Here is a 19,558-nt window from a genome sequence, read left to right as displayed (position 1 = left end):
GTAGTATGAATCAGAAACTCTGGTTGTAAGCACTACCAAATACATCTATAAGTTTTTGACTTGGAATCTGCATTGAATAATCTCTCTAGCGTTCTAAAAGTGGCCATGGGGTGACCAGTAATCATTGCATCAACCATAGCCAATGGATGAGTTGCATACCGTTTCTGAACTCAGTCGTAGTTTGAGCTGGGCACAAATAAAATCAGCAATGTGTTCATTCGACAAGTAGCTGTAATTTAAAATTTAGTCCCTGTTCACTGACAGTGGACCGTGCTTTTAGTGTTGATTTAAATTAGCACAAAATGATGCAAATTCTCTAAGTTAACAGTTTTTAGAAATGTACAATGTACAAGGCATTCTCTTTGATATTACTGATTTGTAGGTTTACTGTGCCTTGTGAAGTAGCATCCAAAGTTGTGCAAGTGCTTTTCCTCAAGTTTTTGATGTCATTTGGGTCATAAAGAGGAAGTGTTGAAGTCAGGTACTTTCCAACTGGAATGGTAAATCTACCTGTGGGTTGCTTCAAGTCGTGCATTTTTCTTTATTGGGGATTATGCCCTTTTTAAGTGCCTGAGAAGAAGAGAGTTTGCAGTATATTTATTGAACATCACTTGGACAAAAGAAGCAGATGTATTGATTTGTGCAATTAAGTTGACGAAACTTGTTAATTGATTGAATTTACCTTTAGTTTGGATTATCACTTGTCTATCTGAATTTGCACCTCTTAAAATTAAAAATTAATCCCCACGTTTTCAGGAGTGAAAGCATGTTGCAGCTTCTTTAAAGTTGTGCTTTATCTTCAGAAAGGATCACCTCGCCAATAAAATGAAAATGATTTGGATTCTGGCTGTGCTTTTTATTTCTGCTTGAGGCTACATTTCTTGAGTTTCACTGAAATAATTCACAATTTTTTTTGCTGTCAATTAAATAACCTACACTTAATACAGATCGCGTTGAAGAAAGAGCTGTTAATTTCTCACTCCTTTGTGTAACACAAATTATTTGAGCCTTTTATAGCTTGGTATTTCAAGAATGGTGCAGCCAATATTAGACCTTAATTTCTGTGAGAAATCTGGTTAATATTTATTTATTAAAATCCCCTTTTGGGACCCTCTGGGCTAAGCACTACAACTTGATGAGCCGATGATATACGCCCACTTGCTTCTCTGTTTAAACCAGGATACTCAGGTTTGTGCAACTCATCTGCATTAGTTTGCTTTGGTCTTTCTCCCCCTCATTCTATATCAAAATGCTTGTATTGTGAGAACAGATTTCTTGATAAGTGTTGAAATACCCCCCTTAGCAACTGTTGGAATTTAAATTACTTAAATCTGAATTTGTAAGTTTTTTAAAAAATGCAAATTTAGAGTGCCCAATTCACTTTTTTCCAATTAAGGGGCAATTTAGCATGGCCAATCTACCTACCCTGCGCATCTTTGGATTTGTGGGGGCGAAGCCCACGCAAACACAGGGAGAATGTGCAAACCCCACACGGGCAGTGACCCGGGCGGGGATCGAACCTGGGACCTTGGCGCCATGAGGCAGCATTGCTAACCACTGTGCCACCATTCAGTTTTACTCGTACCAGATGGTCTGCACCAATTCAAGAAGGTCACTCATCACCACCTCCTAAAGGATAAATAACTAGGGACAACAAATGCTGGCCTAGCCAGCCACGCCTACATACTATGAAAATATATTTTTTTTAAATACGATTGGAAGTAATATTAGACTGCAAGCATTAGTGCATTTTGAATTAGTTTTCAAATTGTTATAAATAAATTTCTTTCAAGTTAAGTTATGGAGATTGCCTTGTTTACTGCTGTCATTATCCATTTCCAAGTCCACTTAATGAGATGCGAGGAAGTCATTTTAGACTTTACAAATTCTGATTGCCATTTTTCATAATTTCATGTACTTAGAACATTTGTAACGAGGGGTAACAGTGAGAACTGTCTTGGTTAGAACATAATTAACAAAGATTGTGACTTTGTTTGGAAATGCCAGTACTAGCAGTTTATTTGCTGTTTAAGTGAATTGAGATCACTTGGGATTATCCAAAGATGTTTTCTTTTTAGCCCTCTCAGTATTTGGCTATTTCCCCCACAAATGTCCTCAATTGTCCTACTCAAGTAGCCATTCTTCATGAATCAGCCTTGATAGCTGCTGGCAGATTATTCAACTCAAAGCATCACAGCTGATAGAGATCCTGTCCAACACCAATTTCCAGAAGGAGGTTACTGCATAGTGATTAGGAGCAGGAACCCATAGAGTTTGTCCTCTTCTCTAACCTGGGATAAAGCCAAATTTAGCACTACCACCTTAGGTGACATCAGATAGCTGAACATTAGATGGGACTAGAACTTTCAATCTTCTGCTTTGTATGGCCACCATCAGATATGCTATCGAGGAAAACCTTTTTCCTCTCCCAATTCTGTTTCTTTTGTTTATGAACAAATTTCAGGAAGCAGAATATGGACATAGTTTTCACAGATGTAAGAATCGCGCAGCCAGTCGCTGATTTTGTAGTTCACAATCCAGCAGAGATTTTTGTGGAAATAATTGGAATGCTTAAGGGATATTGGCATCTCACAATTTGAGGTAAAATCAAATTCATTAACTCTTAAAACAGGCAAGTATAGGTGCAGACATTTGACATTCCATCTTGCTGATCCTTAAATTTCTAGCGAGGATTGTACCTGTGATGACTTCAGACTAATGTCTTGTATTTAGCTGGAATAATCTTTTTATATGTCTTTAGGGTTTGTTGCAGAACAGTTTTTGAACAGCACAGCAACTCAACTGACGTTCCACGGGTTATGTGAACTGATTTCCACAGTTGAAGAAGGAGAATTGTGTGTGTTCTTCAGAAATAACCATTTTAGTACTATGACAAAACACAAGGTATTTCTTTGGATTTTCAAAGATTTATTTTAAACCAAAACGCTCTCTGATCGATTGCAAATTATTGCCTGCTGAAAAAGTATATCAAGACAGTCTGCCCCACAATTACAGTAATCTATGCGATACAAGATTAGCTTTTTAGTTGCTCCGTGCTGCAAGATATTGCCATGAAACACCAGTTAATACAATGGACATCATATTTCTTTAACCAAAGTGCTAATTTACACAGGAAATTGAGATCCATTTGGATTCAGTGAACTCTGAAATTGAACCAGAATTTAATAAGGACGTGTTCAAGCAAAATCAAATTTGCTTTAGTGTGCAATGTTGTAAATGTAGGATGAGCTGTCTTCCAATGTTTATCACTGTACACAATATTTACCTGAAAGCATTTGCAAATGGGTTATATTGTTAATTTGTGACTAGGTTGATGTTCATCCAATCCTTAAAAACAATGTAAGGAGAGATAAAATACATCCTATCAGATTGTTAACTTCAATGCCGGTCTTAAAAGTGACACATTTGTCTCCTTTCAGCAATAGTATGTAATGTTATAATTGTCGTGAGCAACAAATTGCTGAGTAAACGACATGTTCTGCTCTTGAAACTCTGGCTTAATTATACATCTGTAGTTGGCACTGATTCTGCAGGGTTAGAGGATAGGACGTGAGCTTTGGTGTAGAGATCCGAGGTCAGCACTTGGAACAGCCTTTCTTAGCCTCCTTACCACAAAATTGGTGAGATCGCTAAGTAATCAGAGTGAGCGCTTGAAGCCCTCAGCTTCTCCTTTCCAACTCAATAGTGTTCCTTGCTACGTAGCATTCCTTGCCACCATGATTAAAATAGTCCCGTTTACTCAGCTGACACCACTCAAAGGTAGTTCAAATTTAATGAAGAAGATGGGGATGGTGAGATAGGTTAACAAAAAGATAATTCAGATAGTCATACAGGAGTAAAAAAAACCATAAAAAACATAAATTCTGGATAAACTCCACAGGTCTGACAGCATCTGTGGAGAGAAATAAGTTCATGTTTCAGATATAAGTGGTCCTTCTGTCTGCAGAACTGTTGAAGGATCATTTCGGTCCAAAACATTAACTCTATTTCTCTCTGCAGATGCTGCCAAACTTGTAGAGTTTATCCAACATTTTAAGACCATAAGACATAGGAGCAGAATTAGGCCACTCGGCCCAACGAGTCTGCTCGGCCATTCAATCATGGCTGATATTTTTCTCATCCCATTCTCCTGCCTTCTCCCCATAACCCCTGATTCCCCCTATTGATTAAAACCCTATCTATCTCTGTCTTAAAGACACTCAGTGATTTGGCCTCCACAGCCTTCTGCGGCAAAGAGTTCCACAGATTCACCACCCTCTCTCTGAAGAAATTCCTCCTCATCTCTGTTTTAAAGGATCATCCCTTCAGTCTGAGGCTGTGACCTCGGGCTCTAGTTTTTCCTACTGGTGGAAACGTCCTTTCCACGTCCACTCTATCCAGGCCACGCAGTATCCTGTAAGTTTCAATAAGATCCCCCCCCTCATCCTTCTAAACTCCCAACGGTACAGACCCAGAGTCCTCAACCGTTCCTCATACGACAAGCTCTTCATTCCAGGGATCATTCTTGTGAACCTCCTCTTGACCCTTTCCAAGGCCAGCACATCCTTCCTGAGATACAGGGCCCAAAACTGCTCACAATACTCCAAATGGGATTTGACCAGAGCCTTATATAGCCTCAGAAGTACATCCCTGGTCTTGTTTTCTAGCCCGTTCGACATGAATGCTAACATTGCATTTGCCTTCCTAACTGCCGACTGAACCTGCACGTTAATCTGAAGAGAATCGTGAACAAGGACTCCCAAGTCCCTTTGTGCTTCTGATTTCCTAAGCATCTCCCTATTTAGAAAATAGTCTATGCCTCCATTTCTCCTCCCAAAGTGCATAACCTCACACTTTTCCACGTTGTATTCCGTCTGCCACTTCTTTGCCCACTCTCCTAGCCTGTCCAACTCCTTCTGCAGCCCGTCTGCTTCCTCAATATCTGCCCCTGTACAGATCTTTGTATCATCTGCAAACTTAGCAAGAGTGCCTTCAGTTCCTTCTTCCAGATTATTAATGTATATTGTGAAAAGTTGTGGTCCCAGCACGGACCCCTGAGGCACACCACTGGTCACCGGCTGCCATCCTGAAAAAGACCTCGTTATCACAGCTCTTTGCCTTCTGCCAGTCAGCCAACCCTCTATCCATGCCAGAATCTTACCCTTAACACCATGTGCTCTTAACTTATTTAACCGTCTTCTACCTTGAAGACTGATACAAAGTAACTATTCAGTTCGTCTGCCATTTCTTTGTTTCCTTTTATTACTTCTCCAGCCACATTTTCCAGTGATCCAATGTCTATTTTTGCCTCTCTTTTACCTTTTACATATTGAAAAAAATCTCTTCCTATCTTCCTTTATATTACTAGCTAGCTTGCACTCATACTTCATCTTCTTCCCCCCCTTATTGCTTTTTTAGTTGTCCTCTGCTCGCTTTTAAAGGCTTCCCAATCCTCTGGCTTCCCACTAATCCTTGCCACTTTGTCTGCTTTTTCTTTTATGCTGTCCTTGACTTCCCTCATGAACCATAGATGCCTTGTCATCCCCTTAGCATGTTTCCTCCTCCTTGGGATGAATTTCTGTTGTGCCTTCCGAATAACCCCCACAAATGCCTGCCATTGCCTTTCTACTGTCTTCCCTGCTAGGATCCTTTTCCAATCAACTCTGGCCAGCTCCTCCCTCATGTCTTTGTAGTTACCCTTATTTAATTGTAAAACCGTTACATCTGATTGCAGCTTCTCCCTCTCAAACTGCAGGGTAAATTCTATCATATTGTGGTCACTGCTCCCTAAGGGTTCCTTCACCTTAAGTTCCCTAATCAAAAAGGGAGACAACTGAATGTTAACGTGCGACGACTATTAGGGGTGATAATGATGCCCCCAGTGGAGGGGGAGGCAGAGATAGTGGCGGCAATGGACGCAGAGAAGGCATTTGATAGGGTGGAGTGGGAGTATTTATGGGAAGTGTTAAGGAGGTTTGGGTTTGGGAACGGGTTTATTAGCTGGGTTAGACTTCTTTATGGGGCTCCAACGGCAAGCGTAGTTACAGGTCGACATAGATCGGAGTATTTCCGACTATATAGGGGAACAAGACAGGGATGCCCGCTGTCTCCATTGTTGTCCGCGTTGGCAATTGAACCTCTGGCCATGGCGTTGAGAGACTCCAGGAAATGGAGAGGGGTGATTAGAGGGGGAGAAGAACACCGAGTCTCGTTATATGCGGATGACCTATTGTTATACGTGTCGGACCCAGCGGGGGGAATGATAGAGGTTATGCGAATTTTGAGGGGGTTCGGGGATTTCTCGGGGTATAGGCTAAACATTCACTCATCCAGGGGACCAGAGTAGAGAGATAGAAGGCTTGCCTCTAAGGAAAGTGGAAAGAAACTTCCGATACCTGGGGATTCAGATCGCTAGGAGCTGGGGAACCTTGCACAGACTTAATCTGACACGGTTGGTAGAACAAATGGAGGAGGACTTCAAGAGGTGGGACATGCAGCCTCTATCGCTGGCGGGCAGGGTGCAAGCAATTAAGATGATGGTCCTCCCGAGGTTCTTATTTGTATTTCAATGTCTCCCTATACTAATCACTAAGACCTTTTTTAATAAAATAGACAGGAGCATCACGAGCTTCGTGTGGGCAGGGAAAGTTCCGAGAGTAAGGAGGGGGTTCCTTCAGCGTAGTAGGGACAGAGGAGGATTGGCACTACCGAACTTGGGCGATTACTATTGGGCCGCCAATGTGGCAATGATACGTAAATGGATGATGGAGGGTGAGGGAGCGGCGTGGGAAAGACTGGAGAGAAAGTCCTGTAAAGGGACGAGTTTAGAGGCGCTGGTGACGCCGCCGCTACCGATCTCACCTAAAAAGTTTACCACGAACCCGGTGGTGGCGGCAACATTGAATATCTGGGGACAGTGGAGGCGACAGAGAGGGGTGCGGGGAGCCCTGGTGGGGTCCCCAATCAGGAACAACCATAGGTTCGCCCCAGGAAGAATGGATGGAGGATTTCAGAGCTGGTTCCAGTTGGGAATTAGGAGGGTGGGAGATTTATTTATAGATGGGACTTTTGCGAGCTTGGGAGCATTGGAGGAAAAGTATAAGTTGCCCCGGGGAAATTTCTTGAGATATATGCAGGTGAGGGCATTTACTAGACAACAGGTGAGGGAATTTCCGTTGCTCCCGACACAGGGGATACAGGACAGGGTGCTTTCAGGGGTGTGGGTCGGAGAGGGCAAGGTGTCAGAGATTTACCGAGAGATGAGGGAAGAGGGGGAGGAGTCGGTGGGCGAACTAAAAGGAAAGTGGGAAGAAGAACTAGGGGAGGAGATAGAGGAGGGTATGTGGGCTGATGCCCTAAGCAGGGTAAATTCCTCTTCCTCATGCGCCAGGCTTAGCCTGATTCAATTTAAGGTGCTACATAGAGCACACATAACGGGAGCAAGATTGAGCAGGTTCTTTGGAGTGGAGGACAAATGTGGGAGGTGTGGCGGGAGCCCGGCAAACCACGCACATATGTTTTGGGCATGCCCGGCACTGGAAGGGTATTGGAAGGGAGTGACGGGAGTGATTTCGCGGGTGGTGAAGGCCCGGGTCAAACCAGGCTGGGGGTTAGCTCTATTTGGAGTTGCGGAAGAGCCGGGAGTGCAGGAGGCGAAAGAGGCCGACGTTGTGGCCTTTGCGTCCCTAGTAGCCCGGCGCAGGATCCTACTCATGTGGAAGGAGGCGAAACCCCCCGGACTGGAGGCCTGGGTAAATGATATGGCGGGGTTCATTAAACTGGAGCAGATAAAGTTTGCCCTGAGAGGATCGGCTCAAGGGTTCACCAGGCGGTGGCAGCCATTTCTCGACTACCTAGGGGAACGTTAGAGGGAAGACAGATGACCAGCAGCAGCAACCCAGGGGGAGTGGGGGGGGGGGGGTGGTTTTAGGTCAAAGATAAAGGGGTTTTGTTACTTGTGTATTGTTTAAAATTTCTGTATTGTTATTGTTACGTTTGCTTTGTAAGAGGGGAAAAATTGTTGTTTGGGAAAAAATTTTCAATAAAACATTTATAAAAAAAGAAAAAGTTCCCTAATCAAGTCTGCCTCATTACACATAACCAAATCCAAAATTGCTTGTTCCCTAGTAGGCTGCGTCACAAGCTGCTCCAAAAAAAGATCTCTTAGACATTCCACAAATTCCTTTTCTTGGGATCCATTACCAACCTGATGTTCCCAGTCCACCTGCATATTGAAGGCCCCCATGATTATTGTAATATTGCCTTTTTTACATGCCTTTTCTATCTCCTGATTTATTTTACGCACCACATCCTGACTGCTGCTAGGGGGCCTGTACATAACTCCCATCAGGATCTTTTTACCGTTGCGATTCCTCAACTCTACCCACAAAGATTCTATGCCTTCTGATCCTATATAACTCATTGCTATCAATTTAACTTCATTCCTAACTAACAATGCAACTCCACCCCCTTTGCCCATCTGCCTGTCCTTTCGATAGGACACATTTCCTTGTATATTTAGATCCCAGTCCTGATCCCCTTGCAGCCACATCTCTGTCATGCCCACAACATCTTACCGGCCAATTTCATTGTGCGCAAGAAACTCATTTACCTTGTTCCGTATTTTGCGTGCAAAAAGAAAGCTGCCAGGGCTCAAAGTGTGGCCAAGAGGAGAGATTGGATAGGTTGGGGTTATTTTGCTTGGAGAAAAGAAGGCTGAGGAGTAACTTAATTGAGGTGTAAAAAATTATGAGATAGAGTGCACAGGATAAAATTGTTTCCCTTGGTGGAGAATTCTAGAACCGGGGACATAGATTCAAAGTAAGTGGCAGTAGGTGTAATGGTGACATGAAGAACTTTTACGCAGAGGGTAGTGGGAGTCTGGAATTCGCTCCCCAAGTTGAAGGTGGAGGAACAAAGCCTGAGTTTTTTTTTTAAAGTACCTGGATCTGCACCGGAAGTGCTCTAAACTACAGGGCTATGGACTAGTGCAGGAAGGTGGGATTAGAGAGAGCGCCTGGGTGTCCTCGGGCTGGCATTGTCAAGGTGGGCTGAATGGCCTCCTTCTGTGCTGTAACTTTTCTATGATTCTCACAGCACCAGGGACCCGGGTTCAATTCCGGCCTCGGGTGACTGGCTATGTGTAGTATGCACTTTCTCCCCATGTCTGCGTGGGTTTCGTCCAGGTGCTCTGGTTTCTTCCCACACTCCAAAGATGTGCAGGTTAGGTGGATTGGCCATGCTAAATTATCCCATAGTGTCCAGGGATGTTTAGGTTAGATTTAAGGGGTTATAGGAATAGGGCGGGGAAGTGGGCTTAAGTGGAGTTCTCTTTCACAGGGTCGGTGCACACTCGATGGGCTAAAATGGCCTCCTTCTGCACAGTAGGGATTCTATGATTCTGAAGTCTAGGGCATACAACATAATCTACGCATACGCTCATTATAGGACAATTCCCTCACCCTAGAATCAGTCTAGTGAAGCCTCATCGTATTTCTAAGACAAGGATGTTTTTCTTGGATGAAGAGAGCAAAACTGCACAGTGCTCCAAGCGTGGTCTCATAAAGGATCTATGTCATTACAGTAAGATTTCTTTACTCTTAGCTTTTTTTACAACGGGATTAGAGTATATCCTCTTACTTTCTGTTACTTTCTTTCCTAATTGCTTTCTGTATCTGTATTTTAGCTTTGTGATTTATGCACAAGGATATCTAGGTCTCTGAATATTTCCTTATATCTAGACATTTGAAAAAAATCTTTGTATGAAGCTTTCTACAAGATCAATATTGAGTGCCATCGTGTTGCCACTGATCTCCAAATCCACACCATTGATAAAGACTGAATAACTAAGGCCAAAGCAGTGCATCCATGTAGAGTACCCGACGAGTTACAGCCTGTCATCCTGAAAATTAGTTGTTTGTTTCTTCGTTTACTGTCCATTAACTAATCATCAATCTGTCGGTATACATTTCCCCAATCCCATGAGTCTTAATTTTGTGTATTTACGAATTGTTCGATGTGGGTGACAGTGTTTAGCACTGCTGCCTCACAGCGTCAGGAACCCAGATGGGTTCAGATCCGGCCTTGGATGACTGTGGAGTTTGCACTTTTCTCCCTGTGTCTGTGGGTTTCCTCCGGATGGTCTGGGTCCCTCCCACAGTCCATAGATGTGCAGGCTAGGTGGATTGGCTGTGCTACATTGCCCCTTAGTGTCCAAAAATGTGCAGGTTAGGCGGGGTTACAGGTTTCGGGCGGGAGAGTGCGTCTCGGTGGGCTGCCCTTTCAGAGGGTCGATACAAACTTGATGGGCCAAATGGCCTCCTCCTGTACTGTAGCAGTTCTATGGGTTCATGACGGAGGTTTTCTGCAGGATAAAATCAAGTGTTGAGGAGCATGGGGTTCTCACAGCCCTGTGGAATATAATGAGATGAATGATTAGTTAATCTGCTTTTGATGGTTGAAGAAGGGCATCTTCAATGTCTATTGACCTGGGAGAAAATGCTCTTTTGTCATCCAACGATTCATACTCTGTCAATGTATCACTCCCACAGGACTGCAATCTGTGTTAGCCTGGATGAAGTCCTAAAGTCCGGTTTGAGTTTAAAACTTGCTAGCGTGGCTGACAGGCATGAAATCATAGAATCCCTACAGTGCAGAAGGAGGCCATTCAGTCCATCATGTCTGCACCGACCCTCTGAAAGAGCACCCTCTGTTGACCCACTCCCCCAACCAATCCCTGTAAACCCACCTAACCGTTTGAGACTAAGAGGCAATTTAGCATGGCCAATCCACTTAACCTGCACATCTTTGGATTGTGGAAGGAAACAGGAGCACCTGGAGGAAGAAACCCACGCAGACACGGGGAGAACGTGCAAACACCACACAGCCACCCAAGACCAGAGTAAAATCTGGGTCCCTGGTGTTGAGTGTTACCAAACAGACACTTTGGAGCAAGTCATCTTGTCTAGGATGAGCATATAAAGTGGATGTTTTAAGAAATGTTCTTTTCTTTGTCTTCCCACAAAATCCTTCAGGATAGATCTCCAGTGGCATTCACCCAGAGTTTCTGAATTATTAATAGAACTTGATTTTTTTCCTTTCTGATTTGTTTCTACATAGGGTGGTATGATTATTACCAGTACTATTTACATTTGCTTATGAGTCGGCTGGGGTGTTGAGATCTTTTGGAACAGAATTAAACCATCCCAGTCACCAAGTCCCATGTTTACTATGAGAAAAGCTCCTTCCAGGATCACTTAGCGTAAAAAATCAGATTGGGTCTTGCTTTTTAAAGGAACCCAAAAATGATTATCTGTCTGTCTTATTGGCACTGTCCAAGATGTGCACAATCATATATTTTTTTTAAAAATGAATCCGTCTTCACTTTTGATTCATGGGAATATGATTTTTGTACCTGCCAGTCTCTATTGAGAGCTTAATACAAACAGCAGTTCTTTATTGGAACTGTGAAGGTCACCAGACGTTTCAACACATGAAGTGGGTGGGCAGCACGGTAGCACAGTGGTTAGCACAGTTGCTTCACAGCTCCAGGGTCCCAGGTTCGATTCTTGGCTTGGGTCATTGTCTGTGCAGAGTCTGCACGTTCTCCCTGTGTTTGCGTGGGTTTCCTCTGGGTGCTCCGGTTTCCTCCCACAGTCCAAAGATGTGCAGGTTAGGTGGATTGGCTTTGCTAAATTGTCCTTGGTGTTCAAAAAAGGTTAGGTGGGGTTACAGGGATAGGGTGGAGGTGTGGGGTTTGGGTGGAAATATGGGCTTAGGTCGGATACTCTTTCCGAGGGCCGGTGCAGACGAGATGGGCTGAATGGCCTCCTTCTGCACTGTAAATCATATGAATCCGGAAATTACAGCTGGGCACAATCTTATCCATGCATAGGTCCCTCCTGCCAAGTGTCTCCAATTTGATGGTCATGCCTTTGCTGAAGTCCCAAGTTCTGGAATTTCATCCCTAAATCCCTCTGCCTCTTAACTAGCTTTCCCCCTTTAAGATGCTCTTCAAAAATTTATTTCTTGGCCAACCTTTTGGTTATCTTACATAATATATCATTTGATGCCAAGTTTTGTTTCATGATGCTTTATGTTAAAAGTACTATATAAATAAAAGTTGTTGCTGTCACTCTCACAACCCTGAGTGGGAACACTTGAGTTTCCTTCCCTCCCCTCTAACTTGGGTCAACTGAGTCCAATTTAAGGACCTGTCTGTATTGATTGAGATTGGCTCAATGAGTCCGGACCAGAGCCAAATCTTGACTCAGTAGGACACTAGTCTTGAGTTTAACAAGTAAGTCGTAAATGTTCTCGATCATTTTTGTTAATCTTAATCTAAAAATTATAAGTTTCAGAATAAAATCACTTTTATGTGCTTAACACTAACACTGACACAGATACTAATGGCAGTTCAAAATTTGTACCCAGAAATTTGGCGAATAAGGAAAAGGACTAATAAAAGGATATACATTGGAAATCTAAGGCAAGAAGAGGTAATATGGGCAAAAATATCTTTTACAAAATGTTACAATATATTTTAACATGGGCTCGGAAGATTTCAATGTTTGAACATACGGTGTAAGCGTCAACTTGGTTCTCTTGGTAGCACTTTCCGGTAAGTCAAAAGGTTGTGTGTTCAAGGTCCACTGCAGACGTGAGTGCATAATCCAATTGACATGTCAGTGCAAGATTGAGAGAGTGCTGCAAGTGTGACTGTCGATGTGACATTAAATTTTAACTCTGTCTGTCTGAACAATTGGACATGAAAGATCCCATGACATTAATAAAGATGATCAAGGAGTTGCCCAATATCCCTTCCTCAATCAAACCACCATGAAGAGGCTATCTGGATTTTATTAATTTGCTGCTTGTTAAACCTGTGCACTAATTGTTTGACACTGACTGCATGTACAAAAATACAAATCTGTTGGTGGTAAGATGCGCCATGTTCTGTCTACGTGATAAAGCTATACATAAATGCTAGCGTCGTCATCTTCTGCTGTACAATATTTGAAGTCCTTTGGCGAATGCTTGCTTTGGCAGATTTTTAAAACGTTATAGGATTTTCACTGGTGACTTTTGCATTACGTGTTCATTTATTCTTGTCTCCTACTTGATCACATTTCACAAGTTCTGTTTGTGCTTTTCAAGTGCTTCACAAGTAGTTGTTTTTTTAAGAGCCCTGTTCTACTTAGAACTATCAAACCTTTTGAACACAGGAGAAATGGGTTTGCCCTTATGTCTGTGAAAAATGAAAATGAAATGAAAATCACTTGTTGTCACAAGTAGGCTTCAAATGAAGTTACTGTGAAAAGCCTCTAGTCGCCACATTAAGTCACCTGTTCGGGGAGGCTGGTACGGGAATTGAACCGTGCTGCTGGCCTACCTTGGTCTGCTTTAAAAGCCAGCTATTTAGCCCAGTGTGCTAAATCAGCCCCTTGTGTGAGGGCAATCAAAAACTAATTATATTACCGTGCCCTTTCCCCATGTCCCTGTATTGTTCTGTGCTTCAAATGTTCATCTATTCTTCCTTTAAAAATGCAATATTCTATATTGACGACTCCATGCTTCAAAAACTCTTTTTTAGTAAGGATTCTCTGAACCTTTCTTCTTATAATAATAATAAACTTTCTTGTCACAAGTAGGCTTACATTGCAATGAAGTTGCTGTGAAAAGCCCCTAGTCACCATATTCCGGCGCCAGTTCGGGTGCACAGAGGGAGAATTCAGAATGTCCAATTCACCCAACAGCACGTCTTTCGGGATTAGTGGGAGGAAACCGAAGCACCTGGAGGAAACTCACGCAAACACAGGGAGATTGTGCAGACTCCGCACAGACCATGACCCAGCCGGAAATCGAAAATGGAACCCTGGCGCTGTGAAGCCACAGTACTAGCCACTGTGCTAACGTGCTGCCCCTATAGAAACATAGAATTTACAGTGCAGAAGGAGGCCATTTGGCCCATTGAGTCTGCACCAGCCCTACCCAAGCCCATGCCTCCACCCTATCCCCGTAACCCAGTAACACCACCTCAACTTTTGGCCACTATGGGGAATTTAGCATGGCCAATCCACCTAACCAGTTCTTTGGAAACGGGAGCACCCGGAGGAAACCCACGCAGGTATGGGGAGAAAGTGCAAACTCTACAGTCACCTGAGGCCGGAATTGAACCTGGGACTCTGGAGCAGTGAGGCAGCAGTGCTAACCACATTGCCACCAGTTTGAAGTGCCTGTAGTTTCCAGAGTGATTCCCTAGCCAGAGCAAGCTTTGTTTCCCCCTCCATCCCATCAAAATTTTTCATAATGTTAAAGATAATGAAACATCATTTTAGCCTTCTTTCCGTGAGAATAGTCTAAGTGTTTTGAGTTTCTCCTAACTCAGTAGGTTGTCAGCAATCATGGAGAGAAAGACTGATTAACCTTTCGGCATCCTTCAGAGCTGAAAGTTGACAAAACATCGAAATAGAAAGAGGAAGGGAGAAGAAAGCCCACATACGAACAATTATTACAATCACAAAGGGGAAGTTGACAGGTGAATTGCGCGTATTTGCCCATTAACTTTTCATCTTTGATTGTAATTATGTTTGCTCCTGATTTTAGCTCCTTTTTGCCCTCCCTTGAATTTGTTTAAATGCTCCTTCTTTCAGTCTTCAATTCTGAAGAAGAGCATTGTCCAAAACGCAATCTGTATTTTCTCCACGGATATGAATTAACCTGTTTTTTTTAAACCGCTTCTATTTTTGTTTCATTCGCAAATATCAGTTGAAACTGACAGTAGAACTTTAACTTCACCATAATTGCTTCAATAGATCAAAGAAAGACCTCTTCACTTCCCTTCCTTCTGAGAAAATGTTGGGAATCCATTATTATGGACGAATAAGTAACTGAGCATCAAGGCCTTTTGAACCTGTGTTGAGTTCAATCAAATTGGATTAGTCTGGTGCACACATTAACTATTACAGGTTACTTCTTGTTTTGATTTATTTAGACTAAATTGAGGGACGATGAATGTGTGCTTGAGTTTTTTTAAAGTATATTAATGTTTTACATTTTGGCAAAAAGCTCAGCAAAATAACAAGAATTAGATTGGATTTATTTATTGTCACATGTACAGAGGTACGGTGAAAAGTATTTTTTTGCGAGCAGCTCAAACAGATCATTTAGTACATGAAAATAAAATAAAATACATAAAAGGGCAACACAAGGTACACAATGTAAATACATCGACACCGGCATCAGGTGAAGCATACAGGAGTGTAGTATTAATCAGTTCAGTCCATAAGAGGGTAGTTTAGGAGTCGTAACAGCGGGGAAGAATGATACAGCACAGCAAGCAACAAAAAGACTTGGCATACATGAATACAGAGAGGGACAAGAGAACAGTATAACAAGCTTGATGCAAGCATTAAACATAACTTGATGCTTCTTTCAGCCCAACCAGTGCTGGTTGGGGAGAGATAGGATAAGGCCATCGTGGTAAAATGTATGATTGCTCGCAACTGCGACAAGAGTTTAGGATAATTTTACGCCATGTTCGAGTACACACCAATTTATATTTCACTCCACTCCAGCAGCGCCAGAGACACCAATGACACACTGCTACCTCCTTCCCTCAGATACCAAACCCATCTGTACCCAGGCAGGAGCCAGTCACTGATTCTTTATATTCATCCTTTTTTTTTACAAAAATGAAACTTACAGTGAAAAAATACAAGTACCCCAAATCGAAAAGGCGTTACAGAGCTATCAAGCAACATAACGCCAGTCTCATGCTCAGTACAGAACCAACACCCTTCCAGACATTTATCCAGAGAGGGTCAGCAGCAATTTAAGGAGGAGTTAGACAGATTTTTAATTGGTAATGGGTCGAAGGGTTATGGAGGCATTTGTGGTGAATGTGCTGGTTAGGTGGATTGACCAAGCTAAATTGCCCCTCAGTGTCCAAAAGGTTAGGTGGGGTTCCGGATAGGGTGGAGGCGTGGGCTTAAGTAGGTTGCTCTTTCCAAGTACTGGTGCACTGTACATTCTATGATTCTATGAACATGTTCGGCTTATGATTGCTGTCGTCGAAGAAACACAAAAACTAGGAAATCTGGAACTACTATCAGTGGATCACAGGATAGGGAAGGATCAGGACCCCACCATGGGTTTTTTATTTCCCCAGTGCTCGCGCATCACCCATTAATGAAGAAAAGGACAATCTGCTCATTCAAACAAGAATGCACCCCGAGCATTAGGGGGGCCAACAGGGTATCGATCGATGTACAGGATCCGGCTCACCCCCAGGCTACTGTGCACAAAAGAAGCAAAACCCAACCTCTCAGGATTTCCCTAATGTGTCTTTGAGTAGGAACATTCTGAACTTCAGGGGGCAACAGGATACCACAGCACCAGACCTGACCGAGCCCAGCACATTACGGGACGCTGAATAAGGACATCCAGCACCCCCCAAAACCTACACTTCAGCCGACCCTGCACCTCACCAATCACACCCAGGTCAGTGCACCAGCCCCATTTACACTTTTTTTAAAAAGGGGTTGCTGGCGAGACACCATCACCGAAGAGAAGAAGAGTCGTCAAGACACCCAATAATTGGGCACCCTGGGAGTGTGGGGGGGTGGGAATATCCCTCCCTCCCTCCCTCCCTCCCTCCCATATATAATAATGGAACTTCCCATAGACTAATTGACCAGATAAGGATTTACGATAGTACACTGCTCACCCAGATGAAGAGAAGAACAACACAACCCCGAAGGGAAAAATGCCCGAGCTGACGTAAGACTTTTAGCCACCACCCTGCACTGCACGCCATCACAAGAAGGATTTTCCTGCTCGAAGGGCGTAGTATTTGAAGGCAAAAGGTACAGGAGTGGCCAGTGAATGTAATACTTCTGTGGTGTGGCTGGTGGATGTATCTGCGGACAAGGGGTGGTGCAAGAAAGAAAGAGCAGCCGGAGCAGGAGAGTCTTCGTGGTGCGCCACAGGTAAAGATGGCAGAGGACAAGGGGGGCACGCTGCTCGCCCAATAGTCGAAGGAGCAGTTGGTAGAGTTCCTGAACAAAGTTCCAGCAGCAGAGGAAAGAGGCCCTGAAAGTCCTGGCCAAGGTGGTGGAACCACAGATCTGGGGTCAAGCGAGTTCAGCAGAGGCTGCTGTCCCAGGGCCAGTTGAAAGTGGATGAGGCAGTGTTGGTACCTTGTTGGTAGCGGAGGTGGGAGTGATGGGGGAGAGCCATAAGAGGCTGAGGGAGAAGGTGGAGGATCTGGGAATCACTCCAGGAGGCCAAATGTAAGTGTTGTCGTGGTAACTGAAGGCATGGAAGGTGCAGAGACTGCTGTGTATGTGGCGAGAATGCTGGAGCGATTGGTGGGGTGGGGTTTGAACGGCCTTTGGAGGTGGATTGAGTGCACGAGGCACTGAGGAGGAGTCCACAGGCGGACAAGCCACCAAGGGCGATGGTGGAGCGGTTGCACCGCTTTCTGGACAAGATCCTTCGATGGGCGAGGCAGATCCAGAAGTGCATCTGGGAAGGGAGTGAGCTGCGGATGTACCAGGACTGGGGTGCGGAGCTGGCGAAGAGGGGGACCGGATTCAATCTGATTTAAGGCTGCCCTATTTGAAAAGGGGCTGACATTTGGGGTGTTACGCCCTGCCTGCCTGTGGGTGGCTTTATTTCGACACGCCAGAGGAAGCGACGGAATTTATGAGGAACAATGGACTGGCAAGAGTATGAGGACAATGAACTTTGGAGGAGTTTTGTGTGCTTTTTAAAGTGTTTGAGGGTGGGTATTCTGGGGCAGGTCTTGGCGGGGGAACAGTGATGCCTTTTTGTTGTTACTCTTTAGGGGTCAACCATTGGGGTGGTCAGGGGCTGGGGGGAGAGGAACTGGAGGGAGAAGTGGTGGGTTGGAGGCTTTGGGTGGGGCTACCATGCTAGCTGGGCGGGCTAGTTGGGACTGAAGTGGGGGGGTTATTTTTTTATGTAGGGGGAAGGTTGGTGCGGCGCAGTTGGGAAGGGAACGATGGTGGTGGACATCGGGGGCAGGACTCGAGGGCCACATGATGCAGCCGGGAGCTGGCCCTAAAAAGAATATGGCTGATTGGCAGGAAAAGGGGGTGGGGAGCCCCCCGACCAGGCTGGTCACGTGGAATGTGAGATGTGTTGAATGGGTCGCATGTGCTCACGCACCTGAGGAGTTTGAAGGCGGTCGTGGTTTTTCTGCAGGAGACGCACCTGAAGTTGGGAAATCAGACGAGGGCGCGTAAGGGATGGGTGGGGTGCATAGGAAAAGGCGGAGCGGGAGGAGAGTGCAAAGCTGGTGGATAGGATTTTGAGGGTGGACAGGAGATACTCTGAGATGCTGGAGGCAGGGTTGTTGAAGGAGAGGCAGAGGCTCCAGGTGGAATTTGGGTTAGTTTCTACAGGGAAGACAATGGGGCAGTTACAGAGGGGCAGCGTATGAGTACAGGGAAAAGGAGAGTAGAATGTTGACCCATCAGTTGAGAAAGCAGGAGGCGGCGAGGGAGATCGGTCGAGTTAGGGATGATAAGGGTAAGGTGGTAATGGACCCAGAGGGGGTGAATGGGATGTTTGAGGCCTATTTAGGTCCTACTTGTCTGAGCCCCTGACCAGGGAGGACGGGATGTGGCGGTTCCTGGATGGGTTGGAGTTGCCCCAAGTGGAGGATGGGGCTGGTTCAAACCTATTGCCACAGGAAAGAAGGGCCTCAAGAATTTAAAGGCATGACAAACAGTCTCTCTTCAACAAATCAGCCAAGGATTGACCAAACCCACCTCAATTCTTCCTATTCTAATAACTCTAAAGAAAACCGACCCAAAGAAAAAATTACTCCCGTCTCAAAGAAAAGGAACCCAGTCCTCCACAGGATACATAATCTGCCCGGACTATCGAAGGAGGCAAGCACAGATTCTTGCACTGAAACAACAACAAAAAACAAAATAAAGCCCCGCCCCAATATTAGCTCTAAATGGGGGACTATCCTCAATTTCAGTGAGGACTTAACGAATGCTATCACCAACTCCATACCAACCAACCATCCAACACCCTACCGTAGACTCTACTCATCTTGATTAGATAAGGGGTGTCCAAAAAGCACTCCATTCTCATAACCACATGAGAATTAAAAAAAGAGTGAAACTGCACAGACCACTTTTCACATTGGCTCAGTATGCTTTTTGCGAGAACAAGCTAACAAGTGACTCTCTCCTTTGTGCTCACATCTCACGTGCATCAGAAAAGACAACAAATAATCGAGAACATAACCACAAGGGAGTAACATCCAGGATTGTTGAAGAACTGCAGGACAATACATCGATGTTGCTCAAATGCCAAAGCCATGACACTTCCATCATGCTGCTACCCTGACGTCCAAGCGATCCAAAGCCTAGACCTCAGCCTGGGGGGGGGGGTGCTTCTACACGATTGGCCGCCTACATCTGTTAGGAATGTGAGAAATTAACGAGATTAACAGTGAAGTTGAGATGAAAATAAAATAACACAATTAACGAGGCTAGCAAGCATCTGGAGGAATAAT

General features: G+C 44.3%; 1 protein-coding gene across 2 annotated transcripts in view; it reads left to right on the top strand.

Annotated features, from left to right (window-relative positions):
- Positions 1 to 19,558, top strand: part of mindy2 (MINDY lysine 48 deubiquitinase 2) — a 123,051-nt gene that overhangs the window by 47,574 nt on the left and 55,919 nt on the right. For both annotated transcript variants that reach the window (XM_072470712.1, XM_072470711.1), the window contains exon 6: positions 2,762 to 2,904. In XM_072470712.1, the coding sequence (XP_072326813.1) occupies positions 2,762 to 2,904 (143 nt within the window). The remainder of the gene's footprint in view (positions 1 to 2,761; positions 2,905 to 19,558) is intronic.

Source organism: Scyliorhinus torazame, chromosome 12 (genome assembly GCF_047496885.1).
Source record: "Scyliorhinus torazame isolate Kashiwa2021f chromosome 12, sScyTor2.1, whole genome shotgun sequence".
Taxonomy (NCBI): domain Eukaryota; kingdom Metazoa; phylum Chordata; class Chondrichthyes; order Carcharhiniformes; family Scyliorhinidae; genus Scyliorhinus; species Scyliorhinus torazame.
Note: the sequence above shows the minus strand (reverse complement) of the source record. Positions and strands in the feature narration are given on the sequence as shown.